Here is a 13,879-nt window from a genome sequence, read left to right on the forward strand (position 1 = left end):
CCTCGTCTAGAAAAAACCCAAGAGTGAGGATTACCTCCAGAGCAATGGAGGAGGCGATTGTGGCCTCATGCACAGCGACGGCAGCGGCAGAGGAGGGGTTGGCCCAGGCGTTCACGTACGAAGCCGATAAGAGAAGGTCGTTTGGGTTGAGCGCCTGGGGAGGGTTGGCGGCGGCCTCCACTGTGAGGCCGGCGATGTTCGCGTCTGATGGCAAAGCGCTAGGCGGCGTAGAGACTTTGGCGGCAGAGTTCCTGTAGGACGGCGACGAGGGCAGGTGGCAGGGTTGGGGTTGCACAACCGGGGCGGCGGTCGCCGGACCCCTCATGATGGCGGTCAGCTTGGAGGGCACGTTGACTGGCAGAGAGTCGCAGGACTCCCCGTGGGCGGACATGGTGCGCAGAGTGAGCTCCTGAGCGGCCAGCAGGGACTGCATCTGAGACGGGCCCAGCAGGGCGCTGCCCGCTGTCGGGCAGGACACCTCCAGCACCTTGGATGGGAGATTGACAGGTAGATTTATTTTAAACTGTACGGCAGCTTCTAAAAACGCCATAGACACACAGATTACACGCTGAAAAAGAAAAACGTAAAGGTTCTTGCCTTTTTCTTGTCAGCGTATATCGTGTATCCAGTGACACGGACTCCGTTGGAGGTCCCGGCTGCATCGATAGTGACCGGCAGCCAGCTGATGAGGGCGATGCCCGGGGAGGGGCCGTGCTCCAGCTGGACGTCCAGAGGAGCGTCAGGCGGTCCTGCAGGGAGGAGACGCGTCAGCAAAAGATAGAGAAATAAAATATGTTCATGTTATCATCGGATCAAGTGATTCACACATATTGAAAAATACTGAGCTGGGGATAAGTAATGACTATCACAGTGGGAACGTAATTCTATGGGTTGAAAAAAAGAAGCTGTGGGCCGCGAGCCTCTAGTGGGGCGCGGAGGTATTACAGGTGGGGTGCAGGGGGAAAAGCAGATTCTTAAAAAAATAATAATAATGTATTAATCCCACAGTGGGGAAATTATTATCTGCATTTTACCCATAATGAAGGAGCGGTGTGCTGCTGTGAAGCACTGGGGGTTCAGGGTCTTGCTCAAGGACACCTCAACATGAAAACTACGGGGAGAACAGGGATGAACCGACTACCTGGTCGTTTCAGGACGTTAACAGGTTACGCTTGCATGTATCGATGATTCTTGGCGTTTTGTTAAAAACTGTTCCGTCTCTCAAAACAGAATACAGATCTCAGCTCAGCTCAACATGGAGCACGAGTTGAGAGCGGGCGTCTCAAATCTACAACCCTATTTTAAAAATGTTTGTGGAGGAAAGCAGCTCACTGCTGCCACAAATACTGATGCAACCTGATGTTTTAGTTTTTATCTTATGGAGCAATCTGGTTTACTTGAAAGGGATTCAAATTTTCTTTATTCTATTATTTAAAAAAACACAGAGGAGTCACAAAAAGTTGTTTAAATAAAAATTTTGCATGGACAATCTTTCTGTTGGGGCGGTGAGGCCAGAACATTGTTCTTCCTCCACAGTGGGGCGTGACAGAAAAGGTTTGAGGACCACTGTTCTAGAGGGACATTAAGAAATGTAGAAACCATATACCTGCGTTCCCAGACTGTGGGCATGAAACTTAAGCAAATTCCAAACGGTCATTTAGAGAAACACAACTCAAGTCTGATATGACACCGATCACAAATAATGCATGGAGGATTCATTCATTAAAACCAAAACAAAGATAGTAGAGTAGATGAGAAGGAGCACAAAGTGACAGCAACATTACATTATCATTTATAAGTGTCCCCTTTGAGTCTTGCACAAAGCTTTGCTGTGAAGCCAGGAACATAAAAGACAAAAGGGCACCTTGAGATCTAACTTGCCATCGTAGTAATCATAATAAAACCCTACTTCATCCTCTGCAGCCAATCAAGTCACCTCTTTCCTTCCCTTTGAAGTAATTAATTATGTGCCAAGTGCTGTGGCTAATTTACATGAGAGCGGCTCTCATGAATAAACTGATGTCCTCGTGTGGGAGGAACAATCACGACCAGCTGACATGTCGCTCTGATCACTGTGCTGTAGCATGTAGCTCTAATCACTGTGCTGTAGCATGTAGCTCTGATCATTGTGCTGTAGCATGTAGCTCTAATCACTGTGCTGTAGCATGTAGCTCTGATCATTGTGCTGTAGCATGTCGCTCTGATCATTGTGCTGTAGCATGTAGCTCTGATCATTGTGCTGTAGCATGTAGCTCTAATCACTGTGCTGTAGCATGTAGCTCTGATCATTGTGCTGTAGCATGTAGCTCTGATCACTGTTCTGTAGCATGTAGCTCTGATCACTGTGCTGTAGCATGTAGCTCTGATCATTGTGCTGTAGCATGTAGCTCTGATCATTGTGCTGTAGCATGTAGCTCTAATCACTGTGCTGTAGCATGTAGCTCTGATCATTGTGCTGTAGCATGTAGCTCTGATCACTGTGCTGTAGCATGTAGCTCTGATCACTGTGCTGTCGCATGTAGCTCTGATCACTGTGCTGTCGCATGTAGCTCTGATCACTGTGCTGTCGCATGTAGCTCTGATCACTGTGCTGTAGCATGTAGCTCTGATCACTGTGCTGTAGCATGTAGCTCTGATCACTGTGCTGTAGCATGTAGCTCTGATCACTGTGCTGTAGCATGTAGCTCTGATCACTGTGCTGTAGCATGTAGCTCTGATCACTGTTCTGTAGCATGTAGCTCTGATCACTGTGCTGTAGCATGTAGCTCTGATCACTGCACAGAACCAGCAGTGGACTGTAGGAACAGTTTGTCTATGGGAGACACTATCTAACAATGTTTTTACATTAAATAAAGGTTAAAGGTTCAACAATCCCCAATGCAGTGCACTTACCAACAATTGCTAAAATTAGAATACAGTTAGATTGAAACATTTTCAAGGAAATATGTTGCTAATCATCAACATTACGTTATTTTTTTAAATGTCAAGCAGCTTAAATGTGTGATGGAGGAAGATCAGATGGTAAGAGTGCAGTGCATGTTGCACTCCATATTGCAGCAAAAGATTGACATTTGCATTATTAATTACTAATCTAAGTCTGACCATTTTATTCTGCAACAAAATCACAAATCCTTCACAATTAACATACTTCCAAATTGTTACAGCGATGTCTTCATCTGTGATTACCAAATGCAATCAGCTGCTTCTGTCGAGCTACAGCACACAGCTGTGAATGTTATTAAGAGATTCCTAAAAAGACTTCACTCTTGTCCAATTTTTGTTTTGATATGACAAACTGGGAGGCAGAATTGACCCACTGATTATCTGTACATGCAACTGGATATTAGACAACAACAGACACTGACCTGCCATCAGCGTGGTGAAGGTGATGGAGGCGCTTCTGTGCTCACGTCGCTCCACGGGTAACTCCCACGGCGTGCGGTGCGGCCGTGCCTCCACTTTGACGGCGTACTGCAGGCTGGGCAGGAGGTTGTTGAGGCACAGCGAGCTGCGGCCGGCCTTCACCAGCTCACACTCCTCCTCGTTCAAGGACACAATGTGCACATAGTTACTGTTGCTGGGCAGCCAGGTCAGGTTGGCAGAGGTGGCGGTGATCCTCTCCGCGCGCAGCTGCGTGGGCGCCACGCAGACGTCCCGACCGACCAGCATGCTGCAGCGCAGCCGGTCCGAGGGGCCCTTCTCCGTCAGGCTTTGCACTGACACGCGGTAGGCCTTGAGGTTTATGTCCAACCGCTCCAGCACCGCTTTGGTCTGGGCGCCGAAGGGCACGTTGAGCCGCAGCTCCTGGTCCACGTACACATTGTAGCTCCACACGTTGCCCCACCCGGCCGGCACCAGCGGAGGGTCCCAGCCGATGATGATGCTCTTGGCGAGCTGCTTGATGAGGGTGAGCTTACGCGGGTAAGGCACGATGTCCACTCCCACCTCCTCCAAATCCAAGTCCAGGCCGTTGGTGAGGGGGGCTGGGACAGCCAAGGCCGACGCTGAGTCCGAGGGGGCTGAGGCAGGGCCAGAGGCGGCGGGGGCCCCTGTCCTTTCTGAGGCGCTGGCGCCCACGTGGAGGTGATGCTGGTGGCTGGCACTGTGCAGGCTGCTGTCTAGCAGGGAGTTGTGGGACGCGTCCCCCGTCTCCGGATGGTGACCGCTCATGACGTCGTCGTCCGACACGCGCTCCACAAAGTTAGAGGGGACCAGCCCTCTCCGTCCGTCCATCAGCTCACCTGAAAGGAAGCCACACAAAAAAAAAACACTGAACACCCCCGGCATTCACAGAAATATGGTATTGTAGATGCAACACACACACTCATAGGTTTACCTTCATAGAAGCCGTCGTCGTCCATGTCTCCATACACATAGATGTATTCTCCGGCCGTGAGCGGAAGCTCTACCTCAGGGTTGTCATTGGGGCCGTCGTATGGATTATAGCTGTTGATAATTCATTTAGCACCGGGAGGTTATTTATTTATCGCATATTCACAAACTGTCGAGTCAGCGCTTAGTGTAAGACTCACCTGTATCTCGCAATGAAAACCTGAAGCTTTGCCGCTCCTCTGCTGGCTGTGTATGGTGCAGGAGCCACGTCAATGTCCAGCTCCTCCACTTCACTGGCGGTGTCCACCTGAGAACGCCATGAACAGATTATTGCCTGCACGTTGTGGCAATCCGAGAGCTGCTTGCAACCGTGTGCAAGAAAACTAATTAAAAAGGGATATTTCATTCGTAGAGGGATTGCTGTCAACTGGCTTGAATAGATGAGCACATTCTTCAATCAACTTTTCTCCAGTTTAAAAATGTTTCTATAAAAATAATGCATCAGTTTCCAGTAATTAACTAATTAGTTATGAGCAACTATCGAGGAACGGTCACGCCAAGAAACTGTGCTAATATTTTTGTGTTAAATGAGTCACCGTTGTCACCTCAATGCCTGAGTTGGATTTCCCTTTATAGCGGCTACACTCGGTACAATAAGAGGGTTTGTATATTTTTAGCTCCCTGGGAAAACCTTTTTAAGGATAATCACTTACAACTACTACCATATAACCTTCATAATCCACAGTGGCGAATGGATTATACCACTAAATATGAGCTTTATTGAAATGTGGGCAGACGAGTGACCAGACAAGAAGACCACCAACCCGTCTGTCTCTCTGGCTGACGGGAACAAACTTGTGCCGTGGCGGAAGATCCAAATAATAAATAAGGAAGCGCGAGCACATCCTGCAACTGTGCACGCGTGAGATGACGGGGAGGTTTAGGAGAGTTTGTTTTTAATCCATTTAATCCACACAATCAATGTGATCGTGCGTTTGGTAATCTTGATGAGCAATCTGCCCGTCTGTGTGGAAACAAAGACGGCAGGAGTCCTGCACGATGACGTAACCCCGCTGAACATGAAAGGGATAGTTTGTAGTAAGGTGGTATGAGGTACTTATCCATAGTCAGTGTGTGTCTACAGTGCATAGCGGGCAACACGCCTCCATGCTAAAGTTAATAATAGTAATTTTACCGCACAGAACATTGAAAAGAGCACAGATAACAGCTTAAGAGCTGTCTGACGGGACAGTAAAGCAGTGAAAATACTGTACATACACTGAAATTTGACATAGGTGTGCCTTTCTTTTAGGTTGGTTAAAATACATGTTGCTGCTGCCTCCGTCCACAGTTTCTCCAATCGACCGCTACCTACTGGAGGTGATATATTGACTATGGATGAGCACCTCACACAACCCCACTTGTCTAAACTATCCCTTTAAGGAGCAAAGGAGCATTAGCATACAGCTACAACAAGGCCTCCCCCCTCATTACATCAAATGCTGGAAAAGAGAAACCATTTTGGCTGGCACCGTTCAAATGCAACCAGTTGACTCATTTTAAGCCACGCGTACAAACTGTGTGAGACGTGGCTTCGCCTTACATGCAAATTGCACATCGCTTCCTATCAAGTTCGTAATTAACGAGCGGTGCTGCTCCTGATGAATGATGAATACAATATGCTGGTGAAATGCGTGACGTTACCTCGTGCGTGGGGCTCGATTTGTGCGGACTGAGGTGCGTGTCGGACTTGGGGGTGAGGTGCGTGGTCTCCGACTTGCTGGAGGACGAGCCCGACTTGCTGACGCTGATGGTGGGCAGCTCCCGGTGCTTGGTGACGGGCGAGCGCTCCACCCTGGACAGCCCTGCAGCGTGGGGAGTGGCCCCAAGGCGCAGCGCGGAGGCCACATCTAGCAAGAGGAGAGAGAGGGAATTACATAATCTGACTTCAACAGGCCCTCTCCACTGGTTGAACTGGTTGAATCCATGAGCAGCCATTGGTGGGGCGAGGTCACCGGTTGACATGCAGGAGGCTCAAGGTTGAACCTGGCTGATTAAATGGTTGGGAGGGGAAAACAAAATCCTGTCTCCATCTGTCTGAGGTCAGAGGTGTGTCACTCCAGCGCCACTAAGGGGCTTAACTGGTTGATTTTCTCACCTCGGCCCGCGAGCACTGACCCTCTCATGTGATGATGAGCATTTACAGACGGTGCCGCGCTGCGACGGTGGGGGGTGAGATGGCGGGTTAGAAGACATGCCGTGCTTTTTTTGTGACCGTGCCCCAACCACACACACATCACGAGCGACAGAGACGGACAGAGTACCGACAGAGCGGATCTTTACCCTCGGGGCAGGAGAGAGTGTCACCTCCCTCGAGACTCCAGAAGGCTATTTCACCCAGAGACACCATGTCCCATGAGCCATCAGTGCCGTCTACAACATATGAGACAGGGCAAGGAGAAAGAGGTTGGACGGACACATACAGTAGGATCGGTTTGGACTAGTTTGCACTGTTGAAGGCAGTTGTGGCCACAATGGATGTTCTGAAAGCACGCGCCTTTAGGTCACAGCCTGTTGAACAGGCTGAAACGTAAAAGGTCGTGCTCAGTTTGGATTTCTGATCGACAAAAGCGGGTGTTTGGAAGTCATTCTGTCCAAGAGGAGACTAATGCTGCTGGTCTCCCAAGGCCTGCTTAAGGAATCTGAGTACGCTTAAAAAGATTGTACACCATGAACCTTGCATTGTTGATTTTTTTGCATAAAATGGACATTTTGCTAATGTGTAGTTATATGCAAGTAAGTCTTTTGGGGGGTGAGTTTATAAAATAGTTCCCTTTAAAGCACTGAATAGCACAGAAAAAGCACAAAGAGCTCTCTGACGTACAGCTAATGACAGTAAGCAATCATCAAGCACAATGAGCAAAAGCCCTCGACGACTAACTCTCTCTCTCTCTTGGCATCGGGCGTGCTTTCGGGCCGCGAGAGCGCGTCGCGGCGGCGTGGCTCACCTCGCTCAGCAGTCAGGCCCACCCCGTTGGTCAGAAGAGAGAGGCTGGGGTTGTTGAGGAGGCCGGCGCCGGCCAGGTCCACCATGGAGGCCTGCAGTCGAAACTTCTCCAACTCGTGGGACAGCAAGCCGAACTGTTCGCTCTGGCTGCGGCACTTGTCCTCCAGGTCGCGTACCTTCGACTGCGCAGACGGCGCGACGGGGGAAAACGCGGCCATACGGTGAAAGCACAGTTAGGAGGCAGTTGATTAAATGCACAACAGGCAAAGAGAGCGCGGGCATTATCAAGAGGTTGGTGAAGAGTTCGGACCTGGCTGATTATGTGAATCTTGTTGTGGAGGGATCTGAACCTGTGGGCCCCGTTTTCATGGAGGCGCAACGGCCAACGCAAAGCAGTGCTTCGACAGCTCGGTATTTTCCTAACCTAGAAAAGACATTATGACTATTTGTGTGGCATTTTTTTATGGTTAACGCCTTTTCACACAGGCAGGTTAACCTCTATTATGTTGCGTGCAAACAACACCAGAATGCTTCAAAGCAACCACACAAACGGCGCAAAAACACTCCAGGATGCCGGTATTTTTTACGAGACGTCTTTGCGCCTCTTTGCTGTCGTTGCACGTCACCGATTGGCTGATGGTGCACACCCTCCGACCGCTATTCACCTTCACACGCTTCCCTCTTGGACTAGAACCGAGCTAGGAGACGCCCAGAGAGCTTGTGCAGCTCTGGAACAACCACCTCACGCTTGCCGTTGCGCTTGCACGATTAAAACGGGGCCCTGCATGTGAATGTAACCTGCTTTATAGATTGTCAGCGTCAAGCAGAAGCCTTTGACGGCTACACAGACACTTACTTGGTTACACTATACGATAAGATAAAAAAACAACTGACAAATCAAATTTCAGTTAGGATTAATGTTGGTGTATGCACAGATAAAACATACAGTTCTTACATTGCTGCCTATCTAAGGTTATGCATTATAAAACAAAAGTACTTGCAATATACAGTTAGGTTTCTACAAGACAGACTGTATAAAATGTCAATGCAACGTTTAGCATAAGCTAAACAAATTACAGGTTGAGTTGAAAGAAAAAGGGAGGGAAACAAAGGCGGCTAGTTTTCTGGTAAGATGGGAAACGGGTGAAAACCAGAGTGGGAGGGCTTTCAGACGGCGAAGAGAAGTTATGCATCTGTTTTACTCTTTGTTCACTTCAATGAAGCCACTCGACAGCAAGCTTTTATTACACTACAGATGTTTGTCTTTGCGCCCCTGAGTTTCCACATGTGGCTGATTTCTCTGTCGGGTTGCGGCGGGAGCTTCCTGGCAGGCTGATCTGACGAAAAAGCCTCCGCACGAAACCGCCTGAACAACATTTCCTGTTCGCGCTCACCTACGCAAACGCCTCGGCCTGCAGCCGGCCGTTATCTGGCTCATGCGAGCTGAAGTGGAACCCTCAAATGAACACTGGATTAGAAATAGCAGCCCCGACTCAGCGATTGGGTCGGCTGCACACGAATGGAGGGGGCGGGGGGAGAAGAGTACACCTCGATATAACGAGATCAAATAACAAGCCAGCGTGATAAGCGGGCTCAGTGCAGCTGGGAGCGCTAACCGGGCCACAGACACACCGCTATCTGGTCTCATGTGAATGACCTCATTTACACACTGCTTGCAAACCTTAAAAAAACTATTAAAAAAAATAACTGCACCAGCATCAAATGGGCCTCTGTGGACGCATGAAGCCTCTATGAAAAGACTGTTTTATTAAATAATAACTACAGGGCTGTTACTCCTGCTCTGGATTTGAGTTTATGAACTAAAAACGGTCAACTCGAAGGATTTCAAATGGAAGTTATTGGGCTTTGGTGGTTCTATCTACAGGGCGCTATGAAGGGTAGGAGAGGGGGGTTAGAGGCAGGAAGGTAAATATATCTGGCCAAAGGTTACCTGCATGCAGTCCAGTGTACTCTGGTTAGCACAAGGTAACACACAGGAAGAAGAAGAAAAGGAAAAACACATGCTTGTGAAACAAATCTGTGAACGGCAAATCGTATTAATGAAGCAGAAACACAGCAGTCTGAGTCCGGGTCTCCAGGATAATCCCGTCGAGGAACCAGCATCACTAGAATGTGTCTTTGGCCCTCTGCAGACAACACCTGCCTTTTTTAAAAAAAAAATATATATATATTTTTTTTAAATGGGGCGCAAATATTTTCTAAAAGGCAGCTCGCTGATCTGGCAACAAGCTCGGGGCCTCGAGGGGGAAAAGACACTTTCTCCTGTGATGCTTCGGGTTTAAATAGACGAAGCAAGAGGAAGGAAACAAGCATTTAAAGAAGAAGAAGAGAAAAAAAACAGTAGCAACTATACTCTACCAGCTCCCTCTGCAACACAAGCTGAGTCAACTCCTAAAATAAAATACACACTTCATTTTAGCAAAATGCACTGTGTGAAAAAGTGGAGCAGCAGACATACATAGTAATCAACTGCTAAGGACCTTTTAAGGTTCTCTCATTTATTCATTTTCTCAGCAGCCAATGAGACGGACGGGGACTTCCAACCGTCGCTGACGGTTTGAACGGATTCGGCTTGAACTCAAAGTGCGTTACACAGCGAGAGCAAGTCTAAACCTCACAGAGCGGCGGAGAAGACATCTGCTCAAACGGTTTTTCCAGGCCCTGGAGTGCTACAAAAACAAGTATTTTCTGCCACCGCGTCGGCGCCAGGTGTTTAGATTAGAAGAAAGGAGCTGCTTCAGTGTGCAGCGGATGTCTTTCTGTCTGCCAAGCATTCATCAAATGTTCACATTCATTTCGCTTAAGATAAGAAAACACCTTCGTTAATGACGAGTTACATTTGATCTTGTCAGACAGAAACGCGCTAGTGCGTAGGAAGTCTGTGAACACTCCTCATCCTTCTCCTCCTCCTCTTTCTACTGTTGGTCTGAGTGAATCAAGTTCCAGTCTCTTGTGTAACTGTAATAAACGTGATTTTTTTATCTGTTACTCATCGTAAAGTTGTGGAAAGCAATTGCGTGGCAATAAAAGCCCGACATGGTGTAGAAATAATGTCTCTGCTAGTCACAGTGGTGCAACACAAAACTCACCTCCAGCACCTGAACCACTCCTTCATGTTCCCTCTTGGCGTATAACTGAGCCTGAGGATAAAAAAAAAAAGATATTAATTTTGTGTATCAGTGGTTGTTTGCTGATAAACTTCACAACGCAGCGAGCTGCGTCGACAAACTCTGCTTTATTGGTGCCTGAAGGTTGCCTCCTGCTGGACAAAGATGCCCATTCCCCCATGACTGGGAGGAGAGGAGCAGCCAGAGGGGACATGAGGGCATTGATTTAGCAAGAAAAACACAAAAACATAAAGAGGCCGAGCTTCTTACCCGATGTAACCGTTTGATTTCATCCTGTTTGAACTTAAGGATAGCCAGTGCCTGCTCATGTTCCAATTCCAGCTGCTGCCTTCGCTCGGCGACCTCTCGCATATGCTGGTAGGAATGAAAGAAATGAAGAAAATCAGGCGATTGTTTTTTTTTTCCTCCATTAGGAGGATTGAAAATAACACGTAACAGCGTAGCCCCAGCAGTACCTTTAGGACCTGCTCTAGGTTCTCCAGTTTGGCACGGAGTCTCTGGTTCTCCTCGAGAACTGAATTGTGTTGAGCGGTCACTTCAGAGAGATCTTCCCTCAGCTCCTCATTCTCAGCCCGAGTCTGACGAACAACAGGAGGAGAGATGAGAGAGGGGTGAGGAAAGAGGAGGGAAAAGAGAAGAGAGGAGTGAAGAGTGAGGAGAGAGGAGAGAGGAGCGAGGGGAGAGGAAAGAGGAGGGAAAAGAGAAGAGAGGAGCGAGGAGAGGGAAGAGAGAGGACAGGAGAGAGAAGAGAGGAGAGAAAAAAGAAGAGAGGAGTGAGGAGAGAGAAGAGGGAAGAGAGAAGAGAGAGGAGAATGGAGCGAGGAGAGAGGAAAGAGGAGAGAGAAGTGAGGAGAGAGAAAAGAGAGGAGAGGAGAATGGAGAGAGGAGAGCGTCATTTATCTGCAACCGCAGGTCAGCATTTCTTGCTATATTGAGCTTTTGCTTCAATGCTTTAAAAGTCACTCAGATTGTCTTAGCTGGACCTACATGGCTTTAAATTGGCGAGTAATATACAGCGTTCACACACATTGCAACCAATGGCTGTCCATGACTTTTCCATGACTTTTAAACCAAATGTCCATGAGCAAACATTGTGTGAAATCTGTGTGTAAACAGTGTAGACTAACAATGAGGATTCAAAGCATACAGTAAACCTTAAATGACTCAAATGAAAGAGATACAGTAGTTTGATTAAAAGAATAAACATTTATATAGATGCCTGTATGTATACTGCTGATATTTTGAGCCTCTTTCTTTTAAAAGCAGATTCATTATTTCAAACTAAATGAATGTCATGAACACATGAATATAACACATTTACACAATACATGTTTTAGAATAACTATTTTATAATTCAATGACTTTTCCAGGTTTCATGACCATAAGAACCCTGAATATATTATATCGACTGACGGCTCTGATCGCCACAACTATGACATTGAGAGCGGCTTCATAGAGGAAAATATAAAGCTTCAGACACTGACCTGGTCGAGCAGCTGTGCCTTCCTCCTGAGGAGATCTGCCTCCTCCTTTAGTTGCTCATTTTTGCCTCGCTCATCCTCAAGCTGGCTCTCCTGTCACCAAACCACAAGGGCAAAGTTCAGATTGAGGCAATCCGTGCCTTCCCAGTCATCCCTTTATGTCCACATCGTGGTGTAATGCCTGACCCGGGCCGGAGCGCCGCCAGACAGCACGCAGGAGCAAGGAGATCGCTTACCAAATCCAGACATCTCTTCTGTCGCTTCTTTACTTCATGCTCGAGGTTTTCACATTCTTTTCTCTTCTTGCTCAGCTCACTTTCCTGCAACGACCATGAAAACAAAACGCATGAGGAACACCGAATCCATATTTTGAACGTTGGCTCGAAAACGTGGTTTTAATAGGATGTAAAGGATATACCGTACACTTGCAAAGACAAAACCCCACACGTGATATAGTGGCGAACGATTTGGGTTTACATTCTACAAATGCAGAATACGTTCCCACATTGACCTCTGACATGATGACAATGAGGTATTACAAAGCTTAGCATCCTTTAATTATTATAAATGCAGCTTACATGCAGGACAAACATAGGAGAAATCAGCTTATTTCAGCGCGGCCTCAGGACCTCGATCAGCGCTGTGACTGTGGGGGTGGGGGAGCGACACAACATACTAATTGCAGACCAGCTGACTGGAGAATATACTGAACCGGTGATGACAACAACGATCATTTAACTGGAATGCGTGGTCTGATTTGCTTGATTGTGTGTCGGCCACAGCTTTAACAGCCGGGGTCACGTGCGGCGAGCCGAGATGATCGCAACCGTTTCTTCTCTTCTGCGCTTTTCAAACCCCGTTTTTCTGTATTGGCGTCTAAACCATGCAACGGGTAAATGTTTTGATGGGACATTCAAAAAGGTCTGGGGTTGAGCTGGTGATATTGTTCACAGTCTTCAGCCACGCAAGCGGCTCCGCGAGGTCGAGCTAAATGCTAACGTTGGCGTGCCGGCGCGCTCTCAACGTCGACGTTCAGCAGGTATGAATGTTCGCTGCGTTGACGGTCTTAGTTTGCAGTGTTAGCATGCTAATATTTGCTAATTAGCACAAAACACACACAGTAAAGGCTGATGGGAATGTCATCAGTTTTGTCTTAGAAACCATAAGTATTATTTGATGAAATACGTTTTTTGGCTTGACGATGGTGCTCGATGAAAAATGAAGGGATTGTTTAAATTATGTATTTATCCCTCTGGATACTTTAAATGTTTCAACCAGATGTCATGGCAATCCATCACATTCCAGTCTAGACCAAAGCGTCTCTCTGGTCCTCATGATGTAACTCATCTAACACATTTGCTAGTCGGTCTATGATGTGAGGTAAAGAAAAAACTAAAACTTTAAGTCTTTAAAGTTCTTGTGCAGCCAGATTGTGTTGTTTTACCACATTATACTCTCCTAGCTTTTTTCCTTCATAATTATGTAGATTTCATTTGGACGAAATAAAAAAATATGCGTTTGCAGATATGCATTTGAGCAAATCATGTAAATGGAAACTTTGGAGAAAATGACAGCAGCACATCTGCACATTAATTATGACTTCTTCTCCCCCCCGTCAGAAATCTGCACAAGCAGCTTTTCAAAATGGACCGACTCATCAGCGAGAGCACCGAGGGTGGTGCAGGACCGCACGTGCACGGCTCACTGCTGAAGGCTGAGGAGACATGCAGCCTGTCACTGACACTAATGCGACTGTGTAATCAGTTCTCCGGCACAGCATCGGTTCACGTCAGGAATCTCCATTTCCCCCCCGGTCCCGACCAAGGAAGTCAACAACACAGAAGCCCAGAGGGAATCTGGTCGGTGTAAGCCGTGCGACCCTCTTGGAGAGTCAGCAAGGGCAATGTGCC

At 47.5% G+C, this 13,879-nt stretch overlaps 1 protein-coding gene across 5 annotated transcripts in view; it reads right to left on the reverse strand.

The window, feature by feature from the left end:
• LOC137802126 (RIMS-binding protein 2) overlaps positions 1–13,879 on the reverse strand; it is a 59,502-nt gene that overhangs the window by 14,428 nt on the left and 31,195 nt on the right. For all 5 annotated transcript variants that reach the window (XM_068599725.1, XM_068599722.1, XM_068599721.1 and 2 more), the window contains 14 exons: positions 12,206–12,289; positions 11,973–12,062; positions 10,944–11,066; positions 10,738–10,842; positions 10,450–10,500; positions 9,719–9,751; positions 7,341–7,521; positions 6,676–6,765; positions 6,037–6,242; positions 4,533–4,639; positions 4,337–4,446; positions 3,366–4,241; positions 598–749; positions 35–487 (listed from right to left, as the gene is read on the reverse strand). In XM_068599725.1, the coding sequence (XP_068455826.1) occupies positions 35–487; positions 598–749; positions 3,366–4,241; positions 4,337–4,446; positions 4,533–4,639; positions 6,037–6,242; positions 6,676–6,765; positions 7,341–7,521; positions 9,719–9,751; positions 10,450–10,500; positions 10,738–10,842; positions 10,944–11,066; positions 11,973–12,062; positions 12,206–12,289 (2,661 nt within the window). The remainder of the gene's footprint in view (positions 1–34; positions 488–597; positions 750–3,365; positions 4,242–4,336; positions 4,447–4,532; positions 4,640–6,036; positions 6,243–6,675; positions 6,766–7,340; positions 7,522–9,718; positions 9,752–10,449; positions 10,501–10,737; positions 10,843–10,943; positions 11,067–11,972; positions 12,063–12,205; positions 12,290–13,879) is intronic.

This window comes from Clinocottus analis, unplaced genomic scaffold, assembly GCF_023055335.1.
Source record: "Clinocottus analis isolate CAN_PGR_092001 unplaced genomic scaffold, fCliAna1.0.p SCAF_5, whole genome shotgun sequence".
NCBI lineage: Eukaryota > Metazoa > Chordata > Actinopteri > Perciformes > Cottidae > Clinocottus > Clinocottus analis.